Source organism: Molothrus ater, chromosome 1, assembly GCF_012460135.2.
Source record: "Molothrus ater isolate BHLD 08-10-18 breed brown headed cowbird chromosome 1, BPBGC_Mater_1.1, whole genome shotgun sequence".
In the NCBI taxonomy this organism is placed as follows: Eukaryota; Metazoa; Chordata; class Aves; order Passeriformes; family Icteridae; genus Molothrus; species Molothrus ater.
In genome coordinates, this window is record NC_050478.2 from 16,930,077 (window position 1) to 16,956,771 (window position 26,695).

Here is a 26,695-nt window from a genome sequence, read left to right on the forward strand (position 1 = left end):
CCTAGTCAAGGAAGAGACAGTACAAAAAGCACATACCAAGAGCTAGAGATAAAATATTCAAATTAATCTTTTTTCACAGTTCACACTTTTTACACATCATAAAAACAGTATTTTACCTTGACAGAGGAGGCAGGCTGGTAATTTGACTGTAGTGTTGCAGATTTTGCCTTTAAATACAAACAAAGACTTTAAGTATAAAATGAAACTGCAATTAAAATTTTTCTTCTTCACAAAACAAGAATATGAGGTTTTTCATCTTGTGATGGCTTTGCAATCTGTATATATCACAGTTTAATGCACAGAACCACCCCCATGTCATCCCACATAGCTGCTAACTTGCCTCTCATGTTTCCACTACTCTTTATAGTAATTTTATCACTTCTCTGTGTCTTAGAAAATGAAGCAGTGTCACTGGACCTCTTTACAGTTTTTGAAGGCTCCCCTGCTCAACTTGTCATTGCAACTTTCTCAGCTCTGGTCTAGTCCCAGTTCCAGCCCAGAGCAGAAATTGCAGCAGCTTAATTTGCCTGCTTGCATGTCTCAACACCAGTCTCTACTAAGGTCAAAAATACTGCTTTAGTTTGCCTGGGCTACAGCTACAGGCATGTCTAACACCATAAAGGAAAGAGAATACTCTGTTCCATGTCTTCCAGGCAATCCTGAAATGGAAGTATCAGAATCTTTTCAAGACTATTCCCATACACTATTGTGGTGCTTCCACAAAAGCCAGGCAGCTGGTTTTTTAATTCTTCCTTAATTTACATAAACATGAAACAGAAGCTTCTGTTTCTCCTTAGGTAAGGACAGCAAGCACACCGTGAACTGCTGGGGAAGAATCTTTTACTACTTATATTGCTCAGGCAAAGATAGAAAGCCAATCTGTATTTAACCAAATATTAGATTTTTGAATATCTGTGATGCAGCAAAATTATAGTTTTAATAAATCCTTTGCTGTAGCTGCCTTAGATTTGGAGTATGTGCATCCCATAGGATATTGCTTGTACAGCTTGCTCATTCTCATGCAGATCAAAATATATCAGCAAGTCAAACAAAACCAAACATTTTCAGGTTGCTGGTTCAACTATATTCACAACATGTTCTATTGAAACAGAAAGAAAAAAGAAACATTGTACCAATAACATCTACACTTGCTTAAGAGTTCTGTTGGCTGGATGAGGACGTGATGTTCAATTCCAATAAAGCTGCATTACTTCATGAGAAAAGAAAACTGTGAACAATCAAGTCTTTTGCTATCTGAAAAATGGAATCTAAAGTTCTGCCTGTGAACATTTACCATCTGAGAGACTAAGATAATTTCTCACTTTCTTTGAAAATGCTTTGAATTCTGTGGGATCATGCACTAACAACATTAACTGTGGAGTGTCCATATAGAGCCCGTGTAACGTGTATCAATAACTATGGCTAAGATCAGTCTGATCAGAAATCAGTGAAATAACATATGGTTAATTTCTAGGTAAAAAATGCATGGTTTTGCTTACATGTACCAGAGTTACGAATTGTGCTCCTAAGAGTAGGTACTAATAGGAAATTCTAAGCAGGACTCAACTACAAAATGTGACTGAAATGTCTTTACAGTTTAAGAAAACATTGTCAAAAATTTTAATGAAAAAGCACAAAACTATCCAAGGACATTTAATAAAAGGTGATCAAATAACTCCAAAGAATAGGACCTGTGATGCTGCAACAGCCTCCAGCATATGCAGCCTCTGCAGGACATTCTGCATGTCCTCCTGCAGCCGCATCAGCACCACTGCAATCTGCTCGTTGAGGCTGCCCTGGGGGCCTCTGTCGGAGCCCCAGCGCTCGCCGTCCCCTCCATTGCCCATCTGCCCGCCCTGGGAACCGTCTCCTAAAGGCTGAAGTCTGTGCCCTGTTGGGAGGGAGGAAAAACAGAAACACAAAACACAGAATGGGCTACAGCTCTACTGAAAATGTTTAACATAAGTTTTCTCCCTCAGTTTTCACCCAGGAGCGTGGCACTCCTCGTCACAGGCTATATTCAGATGGTTCAGCAGCACTGCAAGGTCACTGAAATGCCATCTGAGATGTTTCCCTACAGCCTTAGTGTGACAGTATCATTCAAATTCCTAGACCTGCAAGAACATTTGCAAAAAGCTACTAACACACAACCAGACAAGTTCAGCAGGAAATTCTGCCCTAGTAAAAAGTAAGATCTGTCTTAGTATGTGTTTTAAGTTTGGCAAAGTCTCCAGCTGGAAAACAAATATCACTGGAATAGAGTGAGGAGAGAAAAGATAGTTATTTGAAATCAGCAATACTCCCTTAAACTAGATACAACTACCACTAAACTAGCCTGTCATGTTTCTGCCTGTAAGTAGCAAACTTCAATAAAACAACAACACAGAGAAGAGGAAATAGTTAACTATAGTATGTTTTTTATAATAGTTTTCAACATAAATGTTTCATTTGGATTTTCTTTTTAACTTTTCAATCTGATTACTTAGAGGTGCTATACAAAAAGACATGCTATATACAAATAAAGTATTTTTTGCATTTTTTTGGTTTTACAAGAAAAATTGATTTTATCCTTGACTTTACAGATCATACCACTGGAATATGGTGCTTCTTGTAGGTGACACTATCAGAAGTGTTCTGGAAGTAAAAAGCACAGAGGTCCAACATAAACTGAACATCTGGGCTATTATGTGATTAAGAACCATTAAGTTCTAAGAATCATAATGGATAGTATCAGAATCACTCAAAGGTGTGGCTAACATTCCAATTATGTACAAAACAATATGTCACTGGTATCCATGGCATTCCATGGTTTCAAATAAACCACCACAGAGATATAAATGCATATGTAGATATGAATGCATATGTATTTTAACAATAAGTATATAACTTCTAAAGAAACTCCTCTCAGGCACAGACTGGTTTTGAGGATTACATTTCCAAAAACCCAAGTGCCAGAAGCAGCAGCTGGAGTATAAGTTATCCACCCCATTATATAGGGTGTGTGTGTATATATATATATAAAAAACAAAATAGGCATTTTGTTATCTATCTATCTATCTATTAGAAGCACTATACACATGACTGTCCCACTGGACAGTGCTGACAGGTGCTTCTCAGACACCAGTAATTTATGGCAGTGAGGAGAGTGGGGAACACAAAATGCAGGGTCACAGTACCTCTCCCTCTTCTGACACTGTAGAAATCTGCTTTTTCTCCACCTTTTTTCTCCTTGTGAGGACCCCCATTACTGGCTTTGCCATCTTCTCCTCCACATTTGACTTCACCTTGTTCTTCAGCTACTCCCTCTCCAGTATTTCCAGGTTGGAGATTCCCATAAGTCATGCAAGTGCGCCTTGGAAAATCCGTATTTTCTAACAGAGGACTGTGATCTACATCCAAGAAATGGGATGAATGCTTTAAAGATCCTTTAGCTGATGTGATGATCTCCAAGGGCTACAAATTAACATTAGCAAGTAATTAAATTCTGTAAAATATGACAGTTAAACATTAAAGAGGAAAAAATAACATCTTTACTTTCACATTAAGAAAACACTTTGCCCAGAATTAAGACTTCTTTTAAGGGGAGCAGTTGTTTTCCTGTAGAATATACTTACTATTGTCTAAATGTTATTTCCAGATTGAGAAGGCATTTCAGGGAAATCTCACAACAGTGATACCACAGGAATTTCTTTAGACATTTCCAACATACACTAATACTCGATAATTACTAAAAGAGAACATTAATGTCTAAAACCATTCAATTTTCCCCTGTAAAAGTGGCTTTGCTTCCTAGACAGTGAAATGGCCTCTTCCCTTGAATTTGGGAGGCACGGTCAGAAGGCCCATGCTGTCAGCAGCCCCGAGCAGGCAGTGTTTGCACTCACAGCAAAGAGAGCACACAGCTTATTGTCAGCCTGCTCCAAACAGCTTGGCTGCACCTGCACCTCACAGCAAACAAAGGAAAGGCAGAGTATTCTATCAACTTCTCACTCAAAACTGGTGCTACTGCAGGAAGACAATAGAAAAGGATGACACAGGTGCTGTTCAGGTTCTGCACTGGGGCTGTCTTGGTGGGTGGTTCAAGCAGCCCTTGGCACAGGGCAAGGACAGGCCCTTGCACAAGGATATGCTGAAGCAGCTTTGGGACCTCAGTTAGCCAAAAAAGAACTTCATGGAGAAGTCAAAATAACCAAAAGGAGGCGCAGTGAAATGGAAACTGCTGCCCAAATTTGTAAAGTAGCAGTTCTGGATCATCAGAACTGAAGGGCAGAGTGCTGGCTACATATTTTCCAAGAAACAGCTGTATTTATTTCTCTAAGTGAACCTCTTCTAGTTTGAACTGATTGACCTGTAGTTCCACCTGTGTATTTCTTTACATATGCCTGAACATTAGTTACTTTGTGCAAAACTAGAACTTTCCTTGTGCAGGTTGGGAAACTCTGACAAATACCCACACGCTTCAATTAAAGAATCTCAAACAAGCTTGAACAATACACAAGGTTGGGAAATCAGCTCGATAAGACAGCTTGCAGCACTCCTATCAAATTACATTTCCCAACATGCTTTATTACTGGGCAGAATTTTGATTTGTTAAAATGAATTCCCTACATACTCAGGAAAGAGCCATACAAGAGAATGATGCAATATTTGAGTGCCTCTGGCCTTTATGATCCCAAGCACCATTCACACATTTCTCTCCAGAATCAGGAAATGAGGTTTCTGAGTACAACCTACAAAACCCACAGTTAATCTGGGCCTCTGAAGAAGGTCTAGGCCAGAAAGCCAACAAAGATTACAATTATGAGTAGTAATCAGCAGGAGCACAAATCCAGTCAAAGCTATGGCAGCACAGGTGGTGCTCACATTTTATAGGGAAGTCAGAGGTGTACGTTATGACTGAAGAGAACACAAGAGAACACAGAAATCCTTGTAATTCCCCACTTCTTTAGACCTAGGCCACTTGCAGTCATTGGCCTACAGGACACCTGCTAACACTTATTTCTTTATTTATTCTAAGAAACAAGTGCAGAAGTCATCAGGCCAGGAAAAAGGCAAGCAAAAAGTGAATTGTTACAAAGATACTTCCCATTTGTTATAAATAGCTGAATTCTGGCCCCTACATATTATGAGACCCTACATTAATTTGTGGACACAGACCTTAGTTTCTTTATACTGATTTTCCTTTTTTTACAATTTTTTCTTTGTACTGTTGTTCTTGAAGCCTTCTCCTCACGTAAATTCTCTGAAGGCTTCAAGGCTTTTAGATTAGCAGTAACCAAGATGTAAAATGCTAGCAATGAAAGGAACAAACAGTTCAAACAGAAGGACAGCATGCATGAGCCACGTCATTCACCTCTGCATGTCCATGTTCACTTGATTGAGAGGAACCTATTAAAAAATAAGCAGCATAGCAGCTTCAAAATACACCCAGGAATACGAAACCCCTACCTCTTCTAGTCCAAGCTGCTCCATAGAGTCACAATAAACTTCACTGTCTGAATCACTGGTTAAGTGCTGAGCTGCTGAGATCTCTTCAGTATTCTCTTCACTTGCACCTGCAGGGAAAGAGGGACAGCACACATGGTTTGTAAATGTGAGCCAGTTGAGCCACCCTGGCAAAGACTAGAGCAATGAGTTACAATGTGTAGGTGAGCATCAATTCATGACCCTTCTATCTACAACTGTCATCCTAAACATGGATTCTGAATAAAGATGTTACATTAATTTAGGAATTATAGAAAACTTCTGCTAGTGGGAAAACTATACTTCATATTGACATTTCTCTATTATAAATTTTAATTCTGCCTTTTTCATTACCCTCTCCTTCCTAAGCTCAGTATAAAGCAGTTTTGTCTAAAGTTACATTAGTATTAAAAATATATATTCAGATCCCAGTTTCCACAAACTGGCATTTATAAAATGTTCAGCTTTTCAGAATGATAAACCAGATATAGGTGACTTTTGTTTTACTACAAATTCACTTTCAAAGACAAATAGTACTTGCATAGGTAGCATAATGGTATTACAAGAAAACACTTCTATTTCTGTGGGTTTAGGCCTCCCTGTCTCTGAATTCCCCTCTCTTTCTGTAAGAGATACTAAAAGAAAGCCTTATTTTTAACTGGAATTAATTAATTTGTTTTAGTATTCTGTCTTCAGATTTTTGCAACTGAAATACACCATTGCTAGTCTCTGAATCCCAGGATTAAGCTTCCATAAAAAGAGTATTTTTTATGAAAAAACGTGCAAATGAAAACACGGTCTTGGAAGGACAATACCTTGGTGAGCAGCGTTCTGAGCTATTTCTAGGCTTGGCTCCATTTTATTTGTTTCTTCCTCTGGGCTCAAGCCATTCAAGGCAGATTTGGTCTGGATGCCATTCTGCATATCTGGGATAAAGCTGTCCTTGTAACGGCCATTACTAACAATGCCTTCCAAATCCTTAGCAGCTGCTGATTCGGGTTTCACATTCTTATAATCTGTAAAAGAAAAGAGAAGAAAACTTTGCAAAGAGAAAGCTCTATACCTAATAGCTCCAACCATATCTCTTCAAGCAGCTACCTTACTAATGGACTGTATGTGTAACATATCTGCAGAACAAAACATGTAAATGCCCCTATATTCCCATTTGTGTGGATTGTTCTGTTCTTGTAAAAAGCATAAAGAGCAGATACTTAAAACATAAGTAAATCTGAAGTAGGTATTTCTTTTAAACTAAATAATAATCAAAATGTCCTTGGAGGACATCTGTATAGAATTCTAAATATATCATTGCATTTGGTTTTTACTAGATGCTGTTATTTCAGCAACCAGTTCTTTATGGACCCTCTAAATTAATCTCACTAAAGTTCAGTTTTATTGTCTCTGAAGAAAAAATAGTAATTTTCAATTCTACTCTTACAGGCCATGTAACCATTCATAGCTCTTACAAAAAAGCACTGGCAACAAAACCCAAAACAATGCAGGGTACAGATATTTAGATAACCTTTTAACAGAACTTGCTAGGCAAGTCAAAAATCATATGGCATAGCTTGCAAATTTGTACTAGTTTTAATTCTTACAGCCTAGGTTGAAACACAGATACCTTTCACATATGCATTCATATATTTCCATCTAATTCCCTTGAAAAAGCATTCATGATACTTTGGTATTTTCTGCCACTTAGGTGGCTAAGAACAACTCTGGGACACACAGTGGTCCAGAAAACTTACCTTTTCCATTTATCTGCACTTCTTTTTCTTCCTCTTCACGAAGCCCTTCTTCTTCTGATTCTGCTCCACTATCGCTGCTTTCAGCTTTTCCATTTACAGCTTTTATAGTTGGAGTGGAATTCATAACATTACTAAGGTCTAAGAAAAAAAGCAAACAAAAAAAGATGTATTTTAAAGGAAACCAACACAGACCACCACTACCACCCCCAAAACTATCAGTCACAGTTCTACAAAAGTATGTCCATATTAGAAGATCTACCAAATAATGGCAACCTATTTCTGTAAGCTCTTTATTAATTGGTTTCATGTTTTTCTTTTGTGGCCCATCACTGAGTGCCTGACTGCTGGTGCAGATCTTCTCAATGACTCTGGGCAGCCTCCAGGGAAGTGACTGCAGCCCCTTTCAGAAGCAGTCTCAGACCAAGCCTGTTACTGTATTTAGGTTACAGCTGCAGCTGGGACTGATGTAGCCAATGTTTTTTTAAACCCAAAAATCACTCTTTTAGCAGAATTTCCCTTTTGGGCTGAAATGCTTCAAACCTGCCATAGTTCAGAGCAAATCTTGAAACATTATATTCAATTATGTGAACAACAGAATTCTGAATAAGGTAAATACAATATTTCACACATCTTCTGCTGTAATTTAGGCAGATGGTAAGATAACTTATGTTCATACAGATCTTTACCTAACAAATGACACATGGAAATAAATTCCCTGATTTCATAGAAAAAGTTGATGAAATTAATATATACACTGAGCATTTTTTTCACAAATATTTAAAGAAAAAAATATTGAAATAGACAAAGTAACTACCAAATCCCTGTTTTCCACATCTTTGATCACTCCAAGGATTACAATTTACTGTAACTGTACAAAAAATTGAAAAGTAAAGATTCATTAAAAAGATGAAGTATATAAAGGACAATTCTACCATCTCCTGTAAAAAAGGTTATGGTCAAATACATCCTGATGATCATTTAAGCCTCCTATGTTAGGACAGAGTACAAAGGTACAAAGAGGGGACACTTTCTGTGAGACACTTGCACAGATTACATGTTGGCTCCAAGGCTGAAATCTGACTGTTTTAATTGTCACCACAGCATTCCATTTGCATAATTTCTACATTCCCTTGTCAGAACCTTGAAAGAGTTATTCTCACATTTAGGATTAACATTAAACTGCAAAATAATATCAAATTACACTGGAGTTGCCAAACCAGCTTCACTACTTTCTCCGCTGCATGGTAATTTAAAGCTAAGGCTTTTTTCTACTTTAACCTTCCAATGAAGAGCCTTCCCACATTTCTCTAGTTTCCAAGCTTATCCAAAGCACTTTAAAAAGAGAAAAAAAGGTAAAATAACTTATTGTATAGTAACAATGAATACGTTAAATATTACGTTCACCGTAGTTTTATTGCAAGGTAATGTTTCTGTTGGCACCCTGCATCACTGCTTTGGATTGATTTAATCCATCTCTTTATCTGAAGATTAAAAAACCTCTACTTTATTGTAAAATGAGAATTGGAAAAGCAATTGTCTATCTTGTACACTACAAGAATATAAGCACCTGCTCATTTTCTCCTCACAGGTGGTCACTACTTATTTGCACAGAAATTTGCTACACAAAAGAGAAATCCCAACATATTCCCATTTTTTTTCTCACGAGTGTGTTTCATGAATTGCAAATCCCAGTTCTCAAGATTTTCTGAGAAGCAGCAACATAAGGAGGATAAGGCAGCAGTTATGTCCTCACAGCATGAGCATTAGGCACGGACACAGCCCCCTTGGCACTGTAAGGCACACGTCACCCTTCCCTTTAACAACATGGGGGTGGGGACACAAGCATCCATGTGTCCTACCCAGCCGTGGGAGTAAACAGGAAAGACAAGACCAGGAGGAACATTGAGCTGCAAAGGGGAATTAGAACTGTAAAGCTCCTCACCCTACCAAAGATACTGCAAAAAGCCCCAGCTGCACCATAAGGCTTTTCCTAAGATTTACTTATTTTCTTTTTGAAAGGAATGCTTTTGAACATTCAAGCATGTTCTTTCTTCATTTACTTGCAGTAAGGAGATTATTCATTTGGGGAAACTTCTAAGTGATCTATTACATACATTTAAAATAAGAGGAGGAACTGAGAGAATGTATCAACAGTTACAGATTTATGGTAGCACATCACAGGACACCTGAGTAACTGAAATCTCTCAGGATCGTATTTCTTCCACTAAGTCATTCTTAGCAACAGTGCTCCCAAAGACCATACAGAGGCATTGCTTTGATGCAGACTCTAAGAACACAACCCTGTGCAGAGTTTGGCCACTGAAATGCCAGGCCTAACTGTGTGCTTTTCCTCAGAACCCTTACACTGCCATCCTCATCAGGTCCATCCCCAATTGCTTTTATACACAGTAAACCCACAGCTGGCTGCCATTCTCATTGCTCTATCTGCTAAGGAAGCAGACACGATGGTCAATCATCAGTTTAATCCTGGGGGTGACAGGTTTAAAGACTAAGCAGAGCCAACTAGCAGTGACTTCTACATCTCCTGCCAGTAGGTTAATGGCTGGTTCCCTGAGGAATGTATATTCACAAGTTAAGCAAGCTTTTAAACCTTACTTGGTTTGTGCTAATCCCACCCAGCCACCCTTCAACCCTTTATTTCATCTGCTCACTTCAACTGGATGCAAAATGTTAGAAGCTTTTTCTGTTGCCCTACTTTAGATACTGTAGAATTCCTCTTGGTTTATTATTTTCATCTCACTACATACAACATCAAACTGTGAGATTTGTGACAATTTTTTAAATCAAAGCTGTACTGTTTTTCAGCCATAGAAGGAATTCTATTCTGTAAAAGCCTGGGGTGTGGGTTTGGGGTTTTTAATGCTAAATAGTAGGAGCAGTATAACAGCAACAACTTGAAATAGAAAGAAAGATTTGACAAAAAAAAAAAAGGCAAGATGGAAAGGATGTGAAGAACAAACATGCAGCTTCTCTACAAGCTTTCACCAGATGTTTATTTTCTAGTATCAGCTCTATTAAGGGATTTCCTAGAAGCCATTACTAAATATATTTCTTTAAAGGCATTCTCCTCAATGACCTGTATAATGGGGCTAAGTTTCTCAAAAGTAAGTAAGTATGTGATTTTTAACTCTTCACATATTTTGAGGCTGTTTTTGTTACCCAGATGGGAGTTCAGAATTTAAATGCCTCTCTACATCTGCCCCAGCTTGAAGGTCATTTGACAAAGAGAACCTTGCCTAGCAGGTTTTTCTTAAATGCCTTGTACTTTTGTTTTATGAACAGGTATGTAATTCTTACACAAAATTAACATGCACTGCTGGAGCTGTACTGATGGTTAGCCCATAGCCCAGTACACCACAGTATCATCCTTACACAAGTTCCTGAGCCTCTCACATGCTTTGAAAATACCAGTGATCAGGAGCCAGCCTGCAACAGCACATGAATGGCATGATAAAGCATTTAGCTATCTGTGTACACCCTCACTGCTTAATAAAAATTACGTTTTCATGAAATACCATAACATCTGCTCAATCACAGCAAAATCTTAACCACTAGAAGATTATTTCCATGACCTACACTTGTATCACTTTGTGTAGGGATCTCCTTGCACACCAGTGTTTATGTTAATTCTCAAGGAGTCTACATGCTGTACAAAGTTGTTTTCATCACTAGGTAACTGTAATTATTTTCTAGCCATCACCCCTTGATTTCTAGCCATCACCCCTTGATGTTTCATGCTTGTTACTGATCCAAGTAGGCTCCCTACTTCAATTCCAAGTTAGTGCAACCACGTTCTGCCGTTTCCAATACACTTGGTTACACAAATCCCCACCTCATTTTGAAACCGATGTATCAAGTACTGCAAGGAGCGGGGTCTGCAGGAGATACAAGTGGTACATGCAAGCATCTGGGAGCAATAAGCTCTTCAACTAGACCAAGAGTTTCTATTCCCTCATCTCCTTGCATTCATTTAATATAGGACACTATATTAAAAGATATCTATATCACTATATTAAAAAGATATTTTCTTCTTTACAAAGAAAATTTCCAAAGGCCCAGCCTACTCTGCAACATCTGTTCTGCACTACTCAAACAAGCAGCCAACACAAATAAGAAGAGATTTTAGAAGAATTTGTCAGAAATACAGACTGAAAAATCTAAAAATCATTATTTTAACTACCATGGTTTTGTTTCTTTTAAATTTAAGTGCATTAGGTGCAAGTTCTCTGACAATGTACACCCTAAGCACACATACTGGGACATCCACATCTTCCTCTATATAGTTTTCCTTTTTTTTGGTGGTGGTTTAGTCTTCCTAAACTTTACTATAACAGAAAAAGCCTCTCCTCATTTTTATTTTTCTTTTAATATACTCCAAAAGACTACAGCCTTGTTTTGTCAGCATTTCTCTCTGCTTATGTGCCTTTCAAGCTGTTACACTCCAAGAGATGACTCTGTATTTAATAAAAAAAATTTAATCAACAATACTCACATCTTTATTTACCATTAATAAACATTAAAACAATAGTCTGTGGATAAGAACAAACACAGAAAACATCAACTTCTCAACACTCATATTGACTTGCAAGTACAGTATTTAGGATTGCTGACTAGTCATCCCAGACTTTTACACTTTTCAGTATCTAAGGAGTTTCTCATCTCCACCCATATTGCCAATACCTTTTCCCACGGATTTTCAGAATACGTGCCATATAAATAAGGATACCAAATTTTGGGGTTGACTCGGATACATTTCCCTCCTCCCTGATGCTCCTCAGCCTTCTGCAGTAGAGACAACGTGCCTGGGATTTGCTGGCAGAGAGAAGCCCAGCAGAAGAGCAGCTGCTGCACAGGCATTCTCAGCACTGGCAGGAAGCTCCACAAAGGCCCCGGGTGTCCAGAGCCAGCAGGCACACCCAGCTTAGTTACACGGCGCGTGTGCAGCAGGACCAACGATCCAGGCTTTGCCAGCTCTGTCAGCACCTCAGCCAACGTGTGAGAACGAGCATGAAGAACAGCTGCTTCTTAGATGTTGGAACTTGAAAGCACAATAACATCATTCCAGGATCCAGGATGTCCCCAAGCCTGGTACTACTTCCCCCCGGGAGGAGCAAAACTTGCAAAGCTCTTTTCTGTGCAGAAGAGATAAAGTCATCATTTGGAATTTTCCCTTTGCATGGCAGCTAAGAAGGAGCATTATTCACTCTTGAGTTTTGTCCCAGAAAATACAAAATGTGAGCACAGTGAACTCAGAACCCTATAAAGAAAACTGAATTATGCTTGAAAACAACACAAGGCCACATAGCTGAGTCACACACTGTAGCCTTGAATTGTAGCAATCAAAAATTGTTTTGCCCTGTACCAGAAAAAAACAAAAATGAAATAACATTAAGGTCATAGTCTCCTGCCATCTGCACCAAGCCTACCATCTGAACTGCCTTTTACAAAGCCTATATCAAACACAGCCTCCGAGGTAAAACAAATGGCTTTTCCATGCATCTTAAAGGCTGTAATTAATTAGTTTTGCTACACAAAGTTTATATGAAACACCAGACTGTGCCCACTGGGTATTTTCTGACAGCAATCAAGATGTGACTACCTATATCTGACCTTCCCCTGCCTCCCACACCCCTACCCACTGCTTCTTTGTAGCTTGTCTTTGTAGAACAGAGCTCTGAGAAATACAGATTCCCGTTCTTTTGTCTCAAGATCTTTACAATAAGACAGCTAAAATATAAGACACCAGAATTATCTGACAAGTGGGTACATCTCCTAAATTATGAAACGAAGAGCTTTTGACATTTACTTTCCCTTTTGTAGGGAAATCTTGTCTGGCTGGAAGGAAAAAATCCAAGCTCAACAACCAACTATGCACCAAAACTGTTACTGTTGACTCAACCCAGCATGAATCACAATACAGATAGGCTTTTCTTTCCATGGAAGAAAACATCTCATAGCTCCCTCCACTTGAAGAAACAATTTTTAATCTTACATTTTACCATTTGGACACTTTGCTGCTCACCCTGTGGCAATATATTTTCTGATCACTCTGTATGAGAGAGGAGCTGTTGAAATACTCAGGCTTAGAGCTACACTGATGCTCTGCCCTCATTTCCAGCACCGTTAGACAGCACTGACATAAAGCCATCAGCTTGACATTGAGTTCACAAAGGAGGCTGAGATTTGGTGTGCAAAGCATGAAGCAGGTATAGATTGCCACAGGACAAGCCATGGCTTGTTGAGTCACTGATTCCACATCTCACTGAGACTCTCCACTGACTGGCACTTGCTGGCCCAGCCCTTAATCTTCTATAATAATCCCATCCTGCAGCAAATGCTCGAGACAATGTTCTAGACACTTCTGAAGGCTAAACTACTGAGATTTTAACCAAAAGTATTTGTATGGTAAGTTTCACAGTAGCCTTTCTGAATATCATTTGTAACCTTGATTATACCTGTTAATTTATAATTGGAAACTAGAAGGTGAAAAGAGTTTAAAGGATGGGATTTTAAAAACCTCACTCACCCATACACCCAGCAGCTCCTCCTGCCTCAATGCAACTCCTCATTGTGGTGCAGACACTACAGAACCTAATAAAGCCCTGCAGTTCAGAGCAACACAGATTTCAGCTCTTTTCCCCCTTCTTATGAATGACTAAGAAGATTCACTGACATTGAGTTCTGTAAAAATCCTAGTGAAGAAAGGTGGAAGGAAAGGGAAGGAAATCTGTTAAGCAAGTATCTTTGGAGTCAAAGAGCCATGAAAAAGTGAGCTTATGAAAAAAACAGAGGGTGTTTCAGAGCAAAGGCTCACACACAAGCAAAAAGAGCCACCAAATGCCCCACTAGAAAGCAAAGACACTGAAAACAACCTGAGAAGGTCTTTGAGAATACAAAACTATTTGAACAGATAAACTACTCATACACAATCTAAAGAAACACAGTTGGAAAATATATTGCATTTTAAGAGTAAGAAAAGTATTTCTACCTGGAAAATAGTAATTAGGAACAGACTCACTTTTTTCAAGCTGATTCTGTACTAACTACTGCCTTTGAAATACAAATGTTTACATGTGTTTGCTTGTTCTAAAAGCACACAGACCTCAGTGAGTATTGTCTTTTAAACCTGGCTCCCCTATTGAATGCAAGAAGACACCAAGCAAATTGTTAAACAGCTGTGTCTGCCTGTGAGCTGGGCCAGCTTCTGCCATTCACACAAGCAGTGCCCTGCACAGGCTCCTCCTTCACTGCCTGTGCTGCCATCAGCACTGCCCCCAACCAGCATATGGAGCTCTGCACAGCACCTTGCTTCAGCAGACCTTCATCTGCTGCAACTGCAACACAGCTGAGAGAAAAGCTTTTGGGGGAGAAACGGACCTTAGGAAGCCAAGGTAAAAGAGTATAATAATGCTGAAACTTCCTACAGCCTCTGCAGCACCTAACTTCTTGTTACTGGAGGCAACATTTGGTTTTCACAAAGGTTTACTGGCACCACTACTACTCAGCATGCAGGCAAAGGGTCATCTTTATTTGGTAGGATTTTAGAACAGATTAAATGCCTTTTCACAAAGCAGAAATATTATACAGACAAATTCTACTGAACAACTTGTAAACAATTTCCAGATCCTTTGCTTAGTTGTTCAGATACCTTAACTTAGTGTGGGAGCCTGCCAGATAGGGATTTCCTTGCCCCCTTTTTGGATTTACTCTCATTCTTAGAAAAGAAAATATCCACAAACATTCTCAGGGAAACATTCTGAAGGATGAATTGGTCCTGAAACTCTCAATATTTTCCACCCCATATCAGATCACTAGGTGCCAATCCTAGCCCACCTTTGGCTTCTTCAGCTATTATAAAACAAGAAAACTTGAATGGCCCATTCTAAAAAATTCACATTTACTGAGCAATGGTGATTTGAAGCTTCTTTGCCTTTTTAACATTGACTTAGACATCAGATTTCTTGTGAATTTACTAGCAAGTGCAAAAAAGTTAAAATGCTACTCTTCTAAAGCACCTCTCCACCTTATGTGTCACTCTACTCTTCCAGCAGCTACAAACAAGAGTCTTTTCTATAATGCTGCAAGAGTTACCTCTTCCCTTCTGCAGTGCTATGTCAGCTAAGAGCCCACTTTCTTCTTTGAAGTCCAGTATATCATGTACCCAAAAATAATTTGTCAATGACTTTGTCTGTAAAGAAGCACTTCATATCTGTCAGAAAGACACTACTGACACAGCTTTCCAGAGAAGTCAAGCTTCTCACACAGCTGCAGGGTGACCTTTCCAAACACTACCCAGTTTTTATGCTTTCAAAATAATTCTTAGATGTGCTCAGCCTATTGGAGTGAATTCTTTATTTTTTCTTTCTTTACCAACACATTCAAGTCTGGGTATTTGGAAGCCATGGATCCAGTAAGTTCATCCTCATTTTCTAGTAGATGTTACAAGTCATTGATTTCAATGCTGGCATGTCAGACTTCTGTGTTCTTTATTAAGGACCCACAGGCTCTATTGATTCAGAAAGGCAGTATTTCAATGGTTTGTATTTAACATTTTCAAAGACCCACAAAGACTAGAAATGCAATTATAAAAGGCTATACTTTTCTGTTGAGGCCAATCTGCAAGAGACAATAACTGATGTACACTGAGCTTACAGACAATTGTCTTTCACTAATTCAAGAAACTGTTGATTTTGAGGCAGTGGCATACAATTCCTAAACAATTAGATAATGATCTGCATACAGATTAAAGTTTGATGGAAGAATGGAAAGCAAACTCAAAACAGAATGGACCAGAAGATGGGGGTACAATATTCCACAGAATATTGTCAAGAGAAGAGTCCCAGATTTCAGAAGATACCAACTGCCTGCCCTTGAAAAGCATACCTTCCACAGCAGAAATTAGAGACTGTAGGGGTTTGGGGGTGAGGAAAGAAACAAGACTGGATAAACTCACACAATCAAAACATAACCATGTGTCAATTTTTAACAGTATTGTCACCAGTGTTTACATAATCTCTGACAGACTTGGGCCCTTTGGTTCTATTCTTTATTGTCTATCTGAAAGACTGAGGGTAATCATGCTTCTGTACTTCTGTGGAATATTTTGGTATCCGTACTGTAAACAACAATAATTATTTCCAGCTTCACTTTTAATCAGGAAGTGGTAAGAGCACCAAAGAAGGGGCTTCAAAACCTTAAATGCAAGGGTAAAGTTGTAACATACAAGGGACTTTATGAAAATCTGTCCTAATTTATTGTGGCATAATCAGATGATGCACCTGTAAGCAGTATGAACGATGCCATATCACCAGAATTATTGCAACAATGACAGAACAAGGTAAAGCTGAAATCTGCTGTTCTGTTTAACTTACACTGCCTTATACTTAACCTGCCTCTTTAAAAAACAAGTATGATAGATTTGTTATGGAAACAGGTACAGTTCAACTTCCATGATTCTCTGTGTCATTTTTTAAAGAAGTGGCTTCTGGCACTGTGCCACAGACACCAAGTCCAAGTAAATCCTTATTACACAGATCACTGACCTGAATCTACTGATACTCTTACCCACCCATCAATCCAGCTGTCAGGCAAATCTATTGCATCCCACACATGAAGTATACACAACTTTAGTTGAGAAAAAAGTCACACCCACTTTCAAAATAGCCATGTAAAAACTTCTACCACTACTTTTCCCCCAAAACAATGGAAAATTATTTCTGTTTCTCTGAGGCTTGATAATAAAACCACATTCCTTTAAGGTAGGGGAAAAAAACCCCACATACAAAAGGCAATTTAACCAGTTGACCCATGCTTCTTAAAGACAGTAACCAATTTATATGTGCAATGGATTTAGTTTTTAAAAACAGTTTCAAGTTTTGCCCTGTTGCATTTCAGTTTTTAAATGTCATTTTAAGCCAGATTTAAACAACTGTAAGACTTACACAACAGCATTGTGAACACATTATCTGTAACATAATAATTGGTATGATCAAAACATTCTCACAATGGTATTGCTAAATAAAAATCAACACCCTGATTTTTATGCAGCTGTGATACCACTAGGTTTGCCACCTGTCAGTAATTTAAAATGTTTAAATATTCCCTTCATGAACTTGAGCCTCAGAAAACTTGAGAAGCCATGATTTATAAAGCATGAGGTTTGATTGTCAATTTTTAAAAAATTTTAGATTAGATGACAAAGCTGGATTACCAGAACTGTATTCATTTTGACAATCCACATCTACATCAGAATGTATCAATACACATTAGTTGTTCATTTTCTTAATGGAAAGGCACAAACTAGATTTGGTTGAGAGAGTTGTTTTGTTTTAATTCTTCTTCAGGTTTCCTCCAGCAGCTCAAAAAGCCTGTCAAACAAGGACTAAACGTGCAGCTTACTGGACCTAATCACCTCAAAAGTAAAATAAAACAAAACCCAGCCTAATGAGGTGGCAAGCCCAGAAGTCACAAGTGTTAGCAGGAAGTTCCTACAGCACCAAAACAATGGAAATGATGGATTTATACATAATTTATTATTCCTACCTTCCAAATACTTAGAGACTTTCTCCATTCGAACTGCCATATTGTAAAGAGAATGAACAAAGAGATGCAACATTTAGCTTTTAAATCATTTACAGAAAACAAGCCCCCAAAACCACTGAGTTATGATTATCAGTAGTACAAAGAAAGTTATTTGTCCGAACCTGATGCTAGGTCAGATCCTCTGTTCTTTTTATCTTCTACTATTTCATAGAACGGGCCTATTACTTGGAGTAACTCTTCAACTTTGTCCGTCATTGGCATACTCTCAAGAATCTGCACAAGTCCAAGACATGAAGCATCTTATGAAACAGCATTTCAATCATTCATTCATTCATTTCAACTGATTTTAAAACTGCTGGTTATTGCAAAACTCAGTAACATTTCACTAAGTCATTAAACTAGTTATTCTGATTTTTGTTTACTTTTTTTTTAATTACAGGGAAAGAACATAAAACTAAATCATTGAATTAGAATCTTATAATTATATTTTTTTTTCAGGTGAAGATAAGACAAGAGAGCTAATGCACTTGCCAACACTAAAAACACAGCCTTGACACATTATTTACTAGTAGACCTTGGAATCCATTATTTCTTCAATTTTGAACTAAACCATCTCAAAGTTCAACAGGCTGCTGTTAGCCAATATTATTATTTTATAGACAAGTCTTTCCACAGAAAAAATAAAACGGAAATACTTTTTTGTCTTAGAGGATCCTCTGTGCTGTCAAACCCTGCTGCCCTCAATGGAATGTAAGGAGCAGATCAAAAGTGCTCAACTAGGTCCTTCTAAGCCCAAACAAAAAAATGGACACAATAAAGCAAAACTGAAACAGCACAAAGACCCACTTAGGAAAAGAAAAAACTAGAACCAAGTTCTGCTCTTGAAGTCATTTGGAGTATTTCCTCATTTTAAGTTACAAACACAATATCTTTGATCATATGATAGGAATGAAAAATCCTAAATCTAAAATAAATTAAACAGAAGAGGTTCAATAGTTGGATACTATTTTTAAAGCAAATTGTATTATTGTCCCATTCTAGTTTAAGTCCTTTCAAAGAAGCTTTTTGCCAATAGCTTTGTTACTTTTTCATCCTCTACATTTTAGTTACCTTATTTTATAGTGGCAATAGCTATAGGTAAAAACACAGGCAGAAGCAAACTAACAGCTACAGTGCACCTCTCCTCCTGAGGGGCACCAAGAAAGCAACAGATGAAGGTACATGCTGCCACAGAACATGCTGCTCAAAGGCACCAAGCACACCAGCAAGCAGCAGGAGCAAAAGCTGCAGCATGATTGCACAGAGCAGGAGCTCCAGGCTGGCTAACACCCAGCGAGTCAACACTTGCAAACCAGTCAAGGATACCAAGAAACAGCAATTCTATCAACCTGCAGTTTCACTGCCACTTCTCTGGTCTGCTCAGTGTACATAATTCATTCTGTCTTTGTTAGGGAGAAACACTCAGATACACAGAGCCGGATATGAAACAGAGATTGAACAGTTTTGTGATTGCTGATTTTTTAATTTCAATAATGTTGAGAGAAACAAGAAGCCTTTTCTAGAATAAGGGTTGTATCTGTTCTGTATTTATTTCTAGAGTCACCTTTGTAAAGTGTTTCATACATGCATTTCTGTGATGTTTGCACATTACTGCCCTTCATGTATTCTAAACAGACCTCAATATATCCAATAATATAGCACTTAGAATTTTTTCTAACTGCTAGCTTTTAGGTGAGCACAAAAAGAGAAAATACTTTCACCAGCAAAAGTAACTGCTTGCTTATTACGGCCACTAGGCTTAATAAGCAATCTCAAAAATTCAAAGTGAAAAATAAGTTATTATGTATCCTGATTTACTGTTTTCCTTGGATGTCACACAATTAATATATACTCATGTTTTAAATTAGAAACACCACATAGTGTTAACACTTCATGCTAAGATATCACTTATTTGTAATACATAAGAAACAATATATTTGAAATGTAAACAAATGAGTTTAAACAGTATTGCAAAATAAATTTCAGAAATGCTATCTGAAACAAACTAACCTTGAGTCTGAGCTTGGATGCATTTTGTTCATATTAACTAAAAATAATACATTTGTGTTCATCTCTCATCAGCATATCAAAAGCTCACCCAGACACATTCCCCAATTGTGATTTTCAAGGTTACAACATTAAGGAGGGAAAAAACCCCAAAACAAATTTGGAATTTTTGTGACAGGGTCATCTAATGCATGCATAGCCCAAACACACTGTGCAAATGCCAGGGAATGTCCCAGGGCTGGGGGAATATGGCAGGCTTATACACCCTTAAACACAGTCCTGGGATATCAGCATACAAGTGGGTTTTTACCCCCTCAGACAACAGCAGACTGCCCACAGTAAGTCCATGAGGATTAGTGCAGTATGTGCTGATAGAACAACCCAGTGGATCCATCTGAAATGCACTTCCATTGACATTGCAAGTAGAATCAACTGGGATGGAAAAGCTGAAGGTAGTATTCCAAATGTCAGAGCTGAAACAGCACCAAAGCAGGGTAAACAGATTCCCCAGTTTCAAAGCTGAGCAAGGCATGAAGTCATCTGCTCTCTATTCCCTACACATAATCCACACAGAAGCAGAATATTTATGGTTCATTAGGGTCAAGGAAGCAAACTTCCTCACAGGAGGCTTACTAGAGTTTTTTTAGAACAAACATTGCAGTTTCACTTGGTTTTAGTGTCCTGACCAAACCAGTAATTGCACTGAAAAAAACCCATAAGGTAATCTACTGTAATATCATACATATTGAATTCAAGGTGTGAAATGAAGGACTAAACCTTGTGGCACACATTCAAAGGAATTGTTAAAATTTAGTGGGATTTTTAATCAAACAAACACTATTTGGCCTTCTGGGTTTTCTGGAGTTGCTTATTTTCCAGTTTAGAGCAGATACAGTAATAGCAGCAGGAACTACAGACAGGAAAAAGAGCAGTAAATCAGACTCCAGCTTCTTGCCTAGTAAAAATTTTTATTGTATTACCCATTAAATAGATACAGAGTTTGATGTCAAGATAGTGGCCTCAGAAAAAAGCAAGCATATTTGGAGTAGAACTTTTTCCCTTTGACTCAAACCTCATTATAATAATAGATTACAATTATACTTTTGTTCAGATTGACAGCCAATAATCTTTAAACTGGAAAAGTAATCTCTAAAAGTTTCAGAGAAAAGAGTGCATTGAGAAGGGTTAGTTAAGAAATGACATTAAACTTTTAACTTTGTTTACTTTAGTTAATGCTGCAATTCCTGCTTAATATGGTTAACTGTGACTGCTTACAAGTTACATCTATTTGAAAACAGAACACATTACTCAATGCTAATAGTTTCACTGCAACTATAATATTCATGGAATATTTTTGTAACAAGTACAGAAAATTCAGGTTGCTGAGTTCTTCCTGAAAAATAGAAGTTATTAAGTTTACATATTGGATTATATTCATGTCTCCAGTCATAAGAGTGAGACCTTTTCTCCTAAAATCTTCTGGAAAGTTGTTTTAGTCTCTTTTCCAGAATAAGAATCACTTAGCTGTCTCAGCTCTAAGAACTGAGGCACTGTACAGTACACTTTTTTTCCTTAATGCCCCCTTTACCATTATTTCAGTATTTCACTTTCTTTAGCTCTGTCATTTAAGCTTTGTATCAGCTAGAGCTCTCATGTTTCTCTGAAAACAACATAAATTCTGTGTTTTGAAGGAACTTTATCATTTTCTTTTCCCCACAGGCCAAACAGCATAGCACTGAAATGTAACAGTTCACACAGGGGATAACTCATTTGGAGCTTTGGCAGCAGTAGTCAGCAAGACTCCCCTCACATTCCTCTATTTCTGGAACATTTTTTCTAGAAAATCTCTTCCTTAGTAAACATACCTTTTTCATTTCATCAACATAGGCTATCATGGCTTCTTCTTTGGACATGTTTCCCAAGGCACTCCAAGCATCCCTAGGAAAGAAAGTCACATACACCTTCAGTATCTTCAGGGAGTACTGGATTTTTTCAGCTTGGCCTTAAGTAGGTCAGTTATGTAATGTCCAAAGTTACTCTGATATGAGTAAAATGCAAGAATGATTCACATTATTTTTCAAGTACAAATATATAATTTGCTAGGATAATCACACAGTGGAAGAAGAAGCAACAAACTGAACAGACTGGGGACTGAAGAGTTCCTCGCTGACTATCTATGATTATGTACCCAGTAAGTTGTAAATAAGCCCAGATAAAAGACACACATATTACCCTTCTGACTAAGTTGAGTTTAAGATCCTGTGATGTATAAAACAAACAGGCCCAGATACCTCAGCCAGCACTTACAAAGATTGTCACTGAGGTAGAATAAGCTACAAGGAAAATCTGTCCTTTTTGAGTTTAGCAACTGGGGAAAGACACATCAGCCTAGTAGGCAAATAGTTACCACAGCAGCTACTTATGACCTAAATAAAATCTTCCCTTCTCCAACTCTGCAAGACAAAACTCTAACCAAATTTATTAGTATTGCACAAGGCATCTGTCAGAACACAGACTGCAATAAAGCAGTTCCTCAGTGTCGCACATTATTTGACATTTCAGAGTATTTGTCCCACTCATAGAAAACCACCAAGGTTGGTGGCTCACATTCCAGCTACAGCCAGCCAGGTGGATGAAAGCTCCCAGCCCTAGTCTAATCCCTGCACTCTGGCTAGGGGAGGCTGAGAAGGAAGGAGGAAAAAAACAAAAAAAGTCCTAGGAATCACTTCACAGATTCCCAAGACCACCATGACCACAAAGACAGAAATAATATTTGTTCTTCAGGACAAATCATGATTAAAATATTATAAGCAAAACATTCATTTTGGCTTTTCAAAGAGAACTTGGCAATTTGGTGAATGAGAATTCTTCCCAGGCCAAGGCAAACACATAGTGGGAAGACCTGCCCCTGAGCAGACAAACCAGAAAGACATAAACCCAACCTCCTCACCAAGAGCTCAAAGCTGTATTAGTGGTTGCCAGTGAGCACTTATTTACTTCAGGCTCACATCACACAAGAAAACTCAAGAAGGAAGAGCTCCAGACACTCCTCCACATCCCTTTTTCTTCAGAGCGCCTAAGACTTCATTGTACAACATGGGATAAACACTGCAGAGGTACCATGATGGTGGTTGCCCAAGAAAAGCCTGCCCACCTGCATAATCCAAGGGAACGTTTCCACCTGCAACTCTGAGAAGTGATCAATTATCTGAGTTAGAAAGCCAGAACACAAGAGAAAACTAATTAAAGCATCAAAGGTTGTAAATGTTCTTTTTATTTAAAAAAGAAAGCATTTAGAGAGTTTCCTTCTCCAAGAGCTACTCTTCTAAACATCTCCACTCCAAACATTAAAAAAAATCCCCAAAACAACAACTCATGAAAAGTTACCATTTGTATCTACCAATTGGATCCCAAAATCCAGGTCGAGGAATGTTACAAGGTCCTTGGGTTGCTTGCTTATAAAAGCTATAGAACTTGAGCATCATTTCATTCGTTGGCTGGAATGAACCTAGTGAAAACATTTTAAAATACAATTAAATTGTCATCAAGAATATTACTGAGTATTTTACAAGCCTAATAGTTCTGTGAGAAAACAGCCTGCAGCCTGTTACAGCAGTACAATATAAGCCAACAGAGAACATCTTCACCTCATACACCAAGACCCAGCACCAGTGAAAATATTTACTGTACAAACAGCAAGTTTCAGATGGAGTTTAAAGGACTATAACCTTTCCTACTGCTAAGGTCAAACTCCACAATTAGAATAAAAAAGGTAATAAGTAACATCAAGCCGATGTCCTTTCACTCCATTTAAAGGGACAGGCTTAGCTCTAAGTAAACAAAGTATCGTGCAAGTCACTTTACTGTTAACAAATGGTAACTTACTTCGAGTCTCCAGAACTCAAAAAAAAAAAATCAAGCCAAACAAATACAATTACCCAAACCACGGCCTTCTGCAGTGTTTTTGTTTACCTTAGGTACTTGACAACACTTTCAGTAAAAGTTTCACCATACCTCCCGATTTGGTTTTCTCTTCTTCCTTTGTGGAACACATTTTTGTAGAGGTAAAAAATGTAAATATAAAACTCTAACAGCTAGCGGGAAGATTCATAACCAATCCACTAAATCAAGTAGCTTGAGGCTGGATTCTAATCATTAGAAGCTTACAGTGACGTTTACCTCAAAAACCTCAGATTTTACTTTACATCAGAATTAATGATATATGCAATAAACAAGGGTTTTAAAATTATCACAACTCTTATCAAAAAGATAAGTTCTGAGGTTTTTTCTTTTCCATTTTGTTAACTCTTTCAGCAGAGGGGAACTCACGGTAACAGCTTTGTTAAAGCAACTTCATGATTTCAGGGAGGCTGAAACCGGGGGAGCTGACAGATCCCCTGGTCCAGGCGTCCGACTGAGGAGCTCCTGGCAGGGCTCAAAAAGCCCCCGAGCCAGGGCTCCCCCGACAGGCGGGGAGCAGCACTAATGCCGAGCTCTCCAGCGGTTCTCCGGCCGCTGCCGGGGACGGCCCCGCTGCCCCGACCCCCCGCGGCCGCGGCCGAGCCCCGGTCCCGCCGGGCCCTGCCCGCTCCCGGAGCCCGCCCGATACCGATGGCGCCGCTGCCACCGGACCCTCCCGCCGCACTCACCATTTTTGGGCAGGCTCTGGATCACCTTCACGGCTGCCTCGAACCTGGTGGCGTGCAGAGAGCCGGTCTCGGCCATGGCCCCGGCCCCTCACCGCCTCCTGCTCGGCTGCCGGGCCGCGTCCGGCGGGGCAGGCTCGGCTCGGCTCGGCTCGGCTCAGCGCCCCCACCGCAGCCGCCTGCACGGGAGCGGTGCCGGGAGGAGCCGGGCCGTACCCAGCCCCAGCTCCAACAACCCCGTTCCCGGCCGTCGGCCTCGGCCCGCCCCGCCCCCGCGCCCTCCCCTCCGGCGGGGCCGGGACAGCCCGCCCAGCACCTCGGACCGGCCTCGCCCCCCACCTGCGCCCGGCCCCGCGCTCAGCCCAGCCCAGCCCGACCTCCGCCCCGGCCTCAGGCGCCCATGTTACGTCTCCCACAGCGGCTCCCTGCCCTTCCCTCCTCCCGCACCGCCCCGAGGCCGCGGGGGCACGCCGGGAAACGTAGTTTCTTTGTCTCTCCTTCCTCTTCCTCCCCTCTCTCCCCTCTGCTTGTATTGCTGCAAAACGGGAAGATTTCAAAACGTGCCATTGCCATATTCCACCGGCTTTACGGACCTCAGTTGTCTTCAGGAGACTTACCACCTGGCAGCCTGCTGTGCTGCTGCCTCCCCTCCTCACAGCCGTCCTCATATCCACACCTAGTCACACAAAATTCACCTAAATTACCACTGTAGACACATTTATTGAAATAGTTTTAATGACTCCTATTTCCATTAAAATTTTAGGCATGCCTAGAACCCAGGGAGCAACTATTTCCATGGTATCCAGAGATGTGGGTGAATACCAGCGCAGTACTACCAGTTAGCTCGGTAGCTAATAAATGAATGGCCTTATTCAAAAGCGCTGCACATCCAGCTCTCTGCAAAGTCACACAAAAGTATGCTAAACCAACTGCTTTTGTAGCAAATGGAATAATTTACCCAGTGAGCAACAGGATGAACTAACAGCCCCATTGAATGGAATTGAGTCCAAAAACTCGGCATTTCAGTCAGTTCATTTATCTAGTTCACAATATATATATTTTAAATTCCTCTGAAGGCAGTTGTGTGCTCACAGTGTATGCCCTCTGGTGGGAGAGAAAAGCTCCAGAGAGAGGGAATTAGAGCAGATCAGCCCCAGCTCTGCTGAGCTAGTGCATTCTACAAGGTCAGCAGCCAGCTGGCCTGGGGAGAGCTTTGCTGGAGAGAAGCTGACACTTCCAGAGGTGTTCAGATAGGATTCCCCACACTGGGCAAATGATGAACCCATGTTATGAGCACTGCTCCACTCCTGAATGTTACAGAATAATTTCTCTGCATTTTTCATTTTGAGTGCTAGATTTCTAAAGTACTTGTGAGCTTCATACTAAGATCTATCATCTTTGTTATCCATGACGGTAGAAATGACAGAAGCTCAGATCAAAGGGAAGTGCTTTTTGAAGATAAATGGGTCTCTGTATTCTTTGAGCATGCAAGGAGTTAATTTCAAAAGTAATACAAAAATTAGGAGCCTTTTGTGAAGCCAGCTGATGTGTAAATTCTGTTTATCCAAGACAATCTATAATGATGTTTGCCTTTTAATTGATTTAAGAGAAACACAGTCTGCATTTTTCTAATGAATGTTCCCAGACTTTCACTGGAAGTAGGCTTTAGAAGAGATGCAAATGACAACCTATTTAATGGCTGTGTGCAGAAACAGAAGCTGCCCTCTTTGAACTGAAGATGTGTGAGGGTGTAAGATCTGCAGATCCAGAATGAGGTAATTGAAGTAACCCAAAATAATCAGTATCATCATGCTCTGACACAAGCATGAAATAGTAAATGAGAGGCAAATTTTGAGCACTGACGAACATTTTGTGAGAACATATCACAAATGACTAGTTAATTTTAATGATCATATTTAATACTAATTGGCATTGTTAATGGATGTCTTTATGTATTTTGCATCCTCAGTGCTGCTATGAAGTTAACTATGAAGAGTTAACAATAATTAAATGTACAGGTAATTAAGGAGACCCTCTCATCTCTCACAGACAGCCAGGAATGGATCTGCAGCTTTATCTCAAGGAGGACTTAGGCTCCATTCTTTAGGGAACACAATTATATTCCATGCTTGAAAAATCTAATTATTATATATGTGTTAAACTGGGCTGTGTTTCTATTGTTCCACAACAGCAGTTTCCAAAGTAATCAAAAGTATGACTTCCTCTTAT

At 39.3% G+C, this 26,695-nt stretch overlaps 1 protein-coding gene across 2 annotated transcripts in view; it reads right to left on the bottom strand.

Annotated features, from left to right (window-relative positions):
• Positions 1–24,710, bottom strand: part of ACBD5 (acyl-CoA binding domain containing 5) — a 30,352-nt gene extending 5,642 nt beyond the window's left edge. Inside the window, exons 1-11 of one of the 2 annotated variants that reach the window (XM_036405100.2) lie at positions 24,470–24,710; positions 23,208–23,328; positions 21,686–21,758; positions 17,936–18,047; positions 17,775–17,807; positions 7,212–7,349; positions 6,279–6,479; positions 5,449–5,555; positions 3,177–3,453; positions 1,692–1,891; positions 117–167 (exon numbers count right to left, since the gene is read on the bottom strand). In XM_036405100.2, coding sequence (XP_036260993.1) covers positions 117–167; positions 1,692–1,891; positions 3,177–3,453; positions 5,449–5,555; positions 6,279–6,479; positions 7,212–7,349; positions 17,775–17,807; positions 17,936–18,047; positions 21,686–21,758; positions 23,208–23,328; positions 24,470–24,545 — 1,389 coding nt within the window. In that variant the 5' untranslated portion in view covers positions 24,546–24,710. The remainder of the gene's footprint in view (positions 1–116; positions 168–1,691; positions 1,892–3,176; positions 3,454–5,448; positions 5,556–6,278; positions 6,480–7,211; positions 7,350–17,774; positions 17,808–17,935; positions 18,048–21,685; positions 21,759–23,207; positions 23,329–24,469) is intronic. The other variant, XM_036405110.2, reaches the window with a different exon arrangement.
• Positions 24,711–26,695: the final 1,985 nt, after the last annotated feature.